Source organism: Megalobrama amblycephala, linkage group LG21 (assembly GCF_018812025.1).
Source record: "Megalobrama amblycephala isolate DHTTF-2021 linkage group LG21, ASM1881202v1, whole genome shotgun sequence".
In the NCBI taxonomy this organism is placed as follows: Eukaryota; Metazoa; Chordata; class Actinopteri; order Cypriniformes; family Xenocyprididae; genus Megalobrama; species Megalobrama amblycephala.
In genome coordinates, this window is record NC_063064.1 from 22,798,206 (window position 1) to 22,807,719 (window position 9,514).

Below are 9,514 nucleotides of genomic sequence, written 5' to 3' on the forward strand. Positions count from 1 at the left end.
TTCAGTTCATTGTTGATTTTATTCAGTTCAGATACCAGTGTCAATGTTGCAAGATGTGATTCAGGTATTAAGCTGCTCAACACAAGACGACGGTGCTCAAGATATGCTTTGTATCTGGAAGTCTTTACAGTGATTGCACATGAAAGGCTTTCCTTCCCTTCCCAGTTATAACATGAATCCTAAGGTGTTTCTGCCTGCAAAACTCATTCCACACCAATGACATTTAAAAGTTCTCTCTCAAGTGATTCCTCTTGTGTACTTCAAGTTGTCCTTTTTGAGTGAAACTCTTTCCACACTGAAGGCATTTGTAAGGCTTCTCTCCAGTGTGAACTCTCATGTGGGCCTTAAGGTTTCCATGTTGTTCGAAACTCTTTTCACAATGAATGCATGTGTAAGGCTTCTCTCCAGTGTGAATTCTCATGTGGACTTTAAGGCTTCCATGATGAGCAAAACTCGCTCCACACTGTTGGCATCCGTAAGGCTTTTCTCTGGTGTGAATTCTCATGTGCCTGTTAAGGCTTCCTTTCTGAGTGAAACCTTTTCCACACTGTTGGCAGGTGAAAGGGCTCTCTCCAGTGTGAACTTTCATGTGGAAATTAAGGTTTCCTTTTCTGTTGAAACTTCTTCCACACTGATGGCATATATAAGGCTTTTCTCCGGTATGAATTCTCATGTGCCTGTTAAGGCTTCCTTTCTGAGTGAAACTTATTCCACACTGTTGGCAGATGAAAAGGCTCTCTCCAGTGTGAATTCTCATGTGGAAATTAAGGTTTCCTTTTCTGTTGAAACTTTTTCCACACTGTTGGCAGGTGTAATGCTTCTCTCCAGTGTGAACTCTCATGTGTACTTTAAAGTTTCTATATTGATCAAAAGTCTTTCCACACGGAGGGCATGTGAAAGGCTTTTCTCCAGGGTGAATACTCATGTGGGCTTTAAGGTTTTTATGTTGACTGAAACTCTTTCCACACTGAGGGCATGTGTAAGGCTTCTCTCCAGTGTGAATCCTCAAGTGCCTGTTAAGGCTTCCTTTATGAGTGAAACTGTTTCCACAGTGTTGGCAGGTGAAGGGACTCTTTCCAGTTTTAATTCTCGTTTGGAATTTAAGGCTTTCATCTTGATTGAAACTCTTTGCACACTGAGGGGATCCGTTAGGCTTCTCTCCAGTGTGAATTCTCATGTGGACTTCAAGGTTTCTTTTTTGACTGAAACTCTTTTCAGTCTGTGAGCATTTAAAAGATGCTTCCTTCTCCTCTTTCTGCGTCATTTGGTCTAAGGTGAAAAAAGCAAGCCCAAATAAAAGTTAACCCCAGTGTAATTGCACAAAGCAACAGACAACAAAACATTAAGATATTTAATGCAATAACCAACAACATATATGCTAGATCTTATACTATGGGTGTCCAAACCTCCTGCAAGGCCACTGTCCTAGAGAGTTTTTCTCCAACTAGCCCCTATACACCTGCCGGTTTCTGAAGTTACCTGAAGACATTAGCTGGTACAGGTGTGTTTGCTGCTAAACTTTGCAAGACAGTGCCCCATCTGTCCTTCAATATGTTGAAGGACTAAAACAACAATTAAACTCTTATTTCTCTGAGGATTTTTGAGTTCATTTGCTTGGGTCAGAGATCTCTTCATTTGCAGAGGAAAAGACCTTTCAGTTGACATGGAGGAGCAGTTATTTGAATTAAAGGGCTAGTTCACCCAAAAATGAAAATAATTATTACTCACCCTCATGTTGTTCTACACCCGTAAAACCCTCATCATCTTCGGAACAAAAATTAAGATATTTTGATGAAATCCGATGGCTCAATGAGACCTCTATAGACAGCAATGCCACTGAAAATACTTTTTAATGATATCTAGTGATGGCCAATTTCAAAACATTGCTTTGATTTGGATCGAGTGCCAAACTGCTGAAGTCACGTGACTTTGGAGCTCTAAATCACTCATTTGAAACAAAACATTCAAAGCAGTGTTTTGAAATCGGCCATCTCTAGATATCATTGAAAAGTCATTATTTTGTTTTTTTGGTGCACAAAAAGTTCTCTCGTCACTTTATAATATTAAAGTATTTTGTATCACTGTACTCACACAAACTGTTTTAAATATGTTTTGAGTACCTTTGTGGATCTTGAGAAGTTCAGTGTCATTGCTGTCTATAGAGGCTTCCCTGAGCCATTGCATTTAATCAAAAATATCTTCATTTGTGTTCCAAAGATGAACGAAGGCCTTACAGGTGTAGAACAACATGAGGGTGAGTAATAAATGATAAGGAAGGGAAGGAAATCATTTTTGGGTGAACTAACCCTTTAAAAAGAGCAATGCCAGATTGTGAAACCTCTATAGCTCTTGCTCTCTGCCTTTGTTTTGGTTGAGTGTGATGAATATCCTCAGTTGTCTGACGCCACCGTTAATTCACTTCTTCCATTTTCCATTGGATCTTCGCAGTGATCGGTCATTTGTGGATTTTAATTGACATTTAGTTTAAATGTTTTGTTTTTTTGTATATGCCAGATGATGGTCAATAAAGCTATTTTGATAAATGTGATACGCGTCTATGACATCAAAACACCGTGAGAGTGTTTACAAAGCATTTGGAACCATCTGCTCTTGCGGTACTTTAATGTCATGGACAGATCAGTCTATGTGACACAGCTTAAAGTTGAACACATCTTTTGTCTGGTCATGTGATCTCAATGTGTCTGTCCACATGAGGCAACCTGCTCCAGGTCAAATAAAACCACTTTATTTAGGACACTTATATGACATTCTTCAAAAAATATCTTTAATCTCTGTAGAGTTGGACATTTAAATTTAAGTATCAAGGATTTAAGGACAATTTAAGGATCAAATGAAAGAAACCCAACATGTTTGTTCCTCATTATCTTGATGTTTCACTCTAAATGTTTCTTCAATCTTCATATTTTCACTCTCCTTTTTAATAAACACCATCTTTATAATAGTGTGCCATCTCTCCATCACTAATCAGTTTGCCTTAACTGGCTTTGAACTTGTGTTTTTTTAAACTAGATCTACATGCTCACTAGCAGATACCCAATATAGTGTACTGTCTTAAGAGATTAAGATATACAATTTTGGATACAGCTGGAAGTTATAGTAAATGTATTTTCTTTATCTATGGCAGTGGGTTACTACATACTCATAAATTATAGGCAGACCACTCATCGAGGCTGTAAAAAGGTTTGGTACCTCACAGATTCAGTGTCCCAGATCTAGAGTCTCTTGTCATATGTTCCCTGTATCTTGTGAGGTGAAATGTGATTCAACTCTGAATTTACTTAAGCTGGTCAATGATACCATTTTCTTCTAGAGTTGCTGTGCAGCTAAAATTGTTTTCCTGTTATCACTGTAAAGTTGCAAGAACCCAACTGAACCCAACTGAACCCAACTGAAACCTTTGCAATTTAAGCAAGAGGGCCAGAAGCTGTTAAATAAAGCCAAGCTGCTTGAATTTGTTTTGCCAGGAGTGGCATAAAGTCGCACAGCAATAATGCGACTGACTGATTTGTTCCCTGTGGAAGTTATAGTAATTTTCTTTGTGTTATTCAATGTCTGAAAACATGGCATCTTTTTATTTCTTAATTGTTATTTTGAGCAGTTGTCATTTTTTGCAAATAAATGCTCTAAATAACAATATTTTTGAAATTTGAAAGAAATGTTGTTAGTAGTTTGTAGAATGAGGTTGTAGTTTTGGAAGTATGACCAAAATAAGAATTTTACTGGAATGTTTTCTGCGAAGAGCTGCTTTGTTTACCAACGCAGGGATGCGCAAATGGATAAATCATTTTTAACGAACTGATGCAATTCTTTGAAGAGAATGGATTGGATTAAAGAAAAGTTGTGTCAGTTGTCATTGACCGGGCTCTGTCAATGGTTGGACATTACTGAGGCCTGACTGCTGTCAACCCAAAACTTGTAGCATTTCACTGCATAATTCATAAATCAGTGTTGTGCGCCAAATTATCTGGAAAAATTAAAGACTTAATGGATACTGTGATGAGGCTGGTAAACTGTATTCACGTGAGTTCTGGTCTGCAACATTGCCCTTTTAAAGCCTTGCTGACGGAAATGTGTGCAGAACGGCATGATCTTTGGCATGACACGATGTCTGATGGCTGAGCAAGGCTCGTGTGCTAGAGAGAATATGAACTTCAAAATGAACCTTTTTACAAGGCAAGAACCACACTATTCCCGACATGTATGAAGCTGTTGATGCTTTTTGAGCGTGATCTTCAAGGGAGAAAGCTGCACTTTCCATATTTGTATCAGCATTGCAAGAAACCAGGGTCCTCTCGCACCAGATGCGAGAGGACCCTTTAATGCACAACTTTGTGACGAGACTGGCAGAGAATTTCAAGGAGTGATTTGAGAGCTTTAACCTGTCAAGTGAACTCCTTCTCTTCCTAAGACATCCATTTTCAGTCCCAGCAGATGGGCAATGGATTGCTGAGGCCAAATGCCTGGTTTCATCCTCAGATGAAGCATCTTTGCATTTTGGAAATGACAGTCTGAATTGCTCAGAGAGCAACACAAGGAGGACAGTGTGAATGACTTTTGGACAAAAGTGGTTTCTCAAGCTAAATTCAAGAACAGCAGAATTATTGCAATGTTCCTTCTTTCAATGTTCCCATCCACTTACATCTGTGAGTTATTGTTTTCTATAATGAACGTCATCAAGAACCAAGATATAAAATAGAAGATAGAAACTGTCTAGTGTGCATCTTGATCAGTGTCTTAGGATTGCTACAACAGAATATATATCGCCCAACATCAGAGGAATGGTTTCAACCCGTCGCTGTCACTTTTCTCATTAAATGGTGAAAAAAAAAAAAAAAAATCAGAACATATATATATATATATACATATATATATATATGTATGCTGTGTAGTTAAATCCAAAGAAGAACAAAATGCAGGAATAAGCGGATACTAGAGACTTTACCCTTTGGGACTTAAAATACTCTTGTCATTTTAGTCATACAGATAAAGGCAATACATCATTTGGAACTGTAAAGAATCACTTTTATTTGTGTCCACATACAATTCCATGTCACAAAAATGAAGAAAAAAACAAAACAAAAAACAGACATGACCAATATATCTATAGAAACATTTAAGTATCTAATTTTAAATGATCTAATTCAAAACAAACAAATATTCTCTGTATAAAAAGAGAGAGATGTACAGTCATTCTTTTGTGAGCTCATTACCATTACCATTGTTAGAGATGCACTGATATATCACCCAATAATCGGTATCCGACGATAAAAGCACATTTACACACACTATCGGTCAATAGTTTAAAAACCAAGTAGTAATAAAGATATTTGCCAACATAACAATGACAGTAACACACACAAGAGTAGTAGCTGTTCTGTGCTTCACACTGCATGTGTACCACACTTGAGTCCAACTGAACCATGCTCTGGCCCACCTCTTCCAAGCGGGTCAGGGACAGTTCAGCGAACCGTGCCCGGTATAGAGCAATCACACTAATCAAACAAACCAGGCTTTGGGGGTCAAACATGCTCAGACACGGTTCAGAGTGTATAGTGTGAGTACACCCTATGATGTCCATTTCTGTTGAAACTTTTTCCAGTGTTGGCAGGTAAAAGGGCTCTCCTCAGTGTGAATTTTCATGTGGGTTTCAAGGTTTCCATGTTGAGCAAAACTCTCTAAACACTGTTGGCAGATGTAAGGCTTTTATCTGGTGGGAATTCTTGTGTACCTGTTAAAGTTTCCTGTTTGAGTGAAACTTCTTCCACACTTTGTTGGCATGTGTAAGGCTTTTCTCCAGTATGAATACTCATGTGCCTGTTCAGGCTTTCCTTACGATTGAAAAACTGTCCACACTGTTGGCAGGTAAAAGGGGTCTCCCCTGTGTGAACTCTCATGTGGACTGTAAGGGTTCCACGCTGATGGAAACCTTTTCCACACTGTTGGCATGTGTAAGGCTTCTCTCCAGTGTGAATTCGTACATGTCTGTCAAGACTTTCTTTACGATTGAAACTTCTTCCACACTGTTGGCAGGTGAAAGGGGTCTCCCCAGTGTGAATCAGCATATGAGCTTTAAGGTTTCCATGTTGATGGAAACTTTTTCCACACTGAGGGCATGTGTGTGACTTTTCTTCAGAGTGAATAGCCATGTGCCAGTTAAGGCTTCCTTTATGTGTGAATCTTTTCCCACACTGTTGGCATGAGTAAGGCTTCTCTCCGGTGTGAATTCTCATGTGCCTTTTAAGATTTGTCTTATGATTGAAACATTTTCCACAGTGTTGGCAGGTGAAGGGACTCTCTCCATTGTGTATTTTCATGTGGACTTTAAGGTTTACATGATGAGCAAAACTCTCACCACACTGATGGCATGTGTAAGGCTTCTTTCCAGGGTGAATTCTCATGTGAATTTTAAGCTTTACATGATGAGCAAAACTCTCCCCACACTGATGGCATGTGTAAGGCTTTTCTCCAGTATGAATTCTCATGTGCCTGTTAAGACTTATTTTATGATTGAAACCTTGTCCACACTGTTGGCAGGGGAATGGACTCATTTTAGTGTGAACTCTCATGTGGACTGTAAGGTTTCCAAGTTGATGGAAACTTTTTCCACAATGTTGGCATCTGTAAGGCTTCTCTCCAGTGTGAATTCGTATATGCCTGTCAAGACTTTCTTTACGATTAAAACTTTTTCCACATGGTTGGCAGGTAAAAGGGTTCTCCCCACTGTGAATTCTCATGTGGACTTTAAGGTTTCCATGTTGATAGAAACTTTTTCCACACTGAGGGCATGCGTAAGGCTTTTCTCCAGTGTGAATAGTCATGTGCCAGTTAAGGCTTCCTTTATAAGTGAAACTTTTTCCACACTGTTGGCAGGTGTAAGGCTTCTCCCCAGTGTGAATTTTTGTGTGGCGATTAAGGTGTCCTTTTTTGTTGAAACCTTTTCCACAGTCTAGGCAGGTGAAGGGACTCTCTCCACTGTGAATTCTCATGTGGAATTTAAGGTTTACACGTTGAGCAAAACTCTCCCCACACTGCTGGCATATGTAAGGCTTTTCTCCAGTGTGAATTTTCATGTGCCTGTTAAGACTTGTTTTATGATTGTAATTTTTTCCACAGAGTTGGCAGGTGAAAGAACTCTTTCCTGTGCGGTCTTTAAGGTTTCTTTGTTGACTGAAACTCTTTTGAGCTTTTTTCTGCGTGGAAGTCTTTTCAGTCTGCGAACACCGAAAAGGTTTTTCTCCAGTTATGAAATCATGAAGATTCTCATGTTGATCTTTCTCTTCAATTTCATTAAGTTCTTCTGTCTCCTCTTTCATTGCCATTAGGGCTAAGGTGAAAAAACAAAACAAAGGTTTTTCCCAATTTAATGGCACAATACAACAGACATCAAGGGCCAGATTTACTAAATGGGGCAGATTGGCAGCAGAGCACATTTCCCCAAATGCATAGATGGGAGTGGCAAGTTTTGCGTGTGATCTACTGTTGACGCACAAATTAAAAAACATGGACGCAATCAAATCCTTTACATAATGACCAAAGCAATCTTCCAAGAGCAGCGCAAATTAGCGTTGAGTCACAAATAAGCAGAGCTGATGCTTGTCAGGTGCAGGTAGACAGTCACAACTTGTTACACGTAATATGACAAACACACTGGCTTGGCAAACCATATGTTTGGATAACATCTTCCGCTTGCATTCCAAAGAAATTAATACGAGTGGAAAATATTCTCATTTCTACCACACGCTCTCTGTTCTCTGCGGTGTCTCCTCCTAGCAGCAAATGTTGCAGCCATGTCACAAAATGGGTTAAGACGTGCTTTTTTTAGGGGTGTTAAATAATGATGCAAATATCAGTAAATTGACTAGCACAAACATTAGTAAATCACGTTGCGTGATTTATTCAAATACTCTCCTCCTATACGTTTTGCGTTTTCACTTTTGCACTGTGTATCTTTATTAAAGTCCCTGTAAAGTCAATTTTGAGAACTGTTTCTAAACACACCAATGTTGCAAATGTGCTGCTGAAACAGATTTCAAAGACTGTGAACTATGTAGTACTGAATTGTGAAGTTAAAGCGTTAAACAGTTTTTCAACATTTTTTGGGCGGAGCTAAAACGGGGGCTCGATGACGCACTGGAGCCTACGAGCATGGCCCCACCCCAACACTATATCGATGCCACCAAGCATAGTGCCGCCCCTAACGCTACAGCGGCTTGCCCACTCTATCTCGAGTTACTGTCATTAATGTTAGTTATATTGCCTACATTTTGCTAGCTAACAATGCATATTGTTATACCTGGTTGCGATAATATACAAAACAGCCCAGTCTTCTTATTTAAATTTCCTAAACACAATGACAAAGACGTTGTGGATTAATTTAGTCTCTGCAGTGATCATTTTACACCGGATAATTTTACAAACTGTCATTAGAGACAACTGGGATTCACTGATAATCCACTGTTATTAGTCTGTTCAGCCTCATTCACTATCTCCCGCATCGGCCTTCATACTCCCATCCCACGACAACCCATAAAGTGGGGCTGGACCGAGTCTCTCCCATCCTGGCCTTCATCCTCCCGTCTTACGGCGCCGACATCTGTGACAACAGTCAGCAGTAACGTTACGTGCCCACCAATGAGTCTAAGTTGCCTTGTATGCTTATGTTATAATTAGTTGGTAGTCCACAGTAACTCTACTAAATTTTGCAATCCTCTAACATGATTCTTTTTATATGCATCACTATGTTTGACTCATTAGACAAGTCAGTTGAGACGGCAGCTCTCGTTAGTGGGTGTGGTTTCAGCGCCGACAGTGGACACGCCCCCAGCGTTTGAGAGCAGAGACAACTGCTTATTTTTTCACGATTTTGATAACTTATTTAATTTCCTTTCTAGATTTTTTTAATCATTCAAATTTGCCTGGGTGGTTAATAACACATTTTTCTGTGGTGTGACAAACTCAGAACATATATTTTAAAATGACTTTACAGGGACTTTAAATTCCAACAGTAGTTTTTTAACGCCAAAAGAGGGTTTGTGCTGGTGCAAGCTGTTAGTAAATCTGGCCCCAAAACATTTAGGTATGTAATGCATCAAAACCAACATGTTATGCTAGTTCCTATACCAGCGGTGTCCAAACCTGCTCTGGATGGCCACTAACCTACAGTCAATTAAAAAAGTTAGGACATTATATTGAATTCCATGGTTTTCTGTATCAGGGCTTAAAAAAAAAAAAAAATCGGATCCTAGGCAGATCTTAAAATCTTGAAAATAAACACCAAAAATGTGGAAAAACAGAAAAAAGGGAATATCTCATTAAGGAAATATGGTAGCAGTTCATTCTGTGATGTTCCTCTATATATGAGCTGCATCTGGATCAAATTTTGTGGCGATCACATGAAGAAATCAAAAGTTACAGCTTTTAGAACAAAGGTAGGCATTTTTAATTTTTTTGTTTTGTTTTGTTTTCTGAGTGACATGCACAGAAAGAATGACTC

At 39.1% G+C, this 9,514-nt stretch overlaps 1 protein-coding gene across 1 annotated transcript; it reads right to left on the reverse strand.

Moving 5' to 3' along the window:
- On the reverse strand, window positions 1-8,890 carry LOC125256410 (zinc finger protein 721-like). Its single transcript, XM_048172396.1, has 2 exons — window positions 5,705-8,890; window positions 1-1,296 (listed from the first exon to the last, which is right to left on the reverse strand). Exons 1-2 carry the CDS (start codon window positions 7,521-7,523, stop codon window positions 224-226), a joined length of 2,892 nt encoding a protein of 963 aa, XP_048028353.1. The 5' UTR covers window positions 7,524-8,890; the 3' UTR covers window positions 1-223.
- Between the last annotated feature and the right edge of the window lie 624 nt (window positions 8,891-9,514).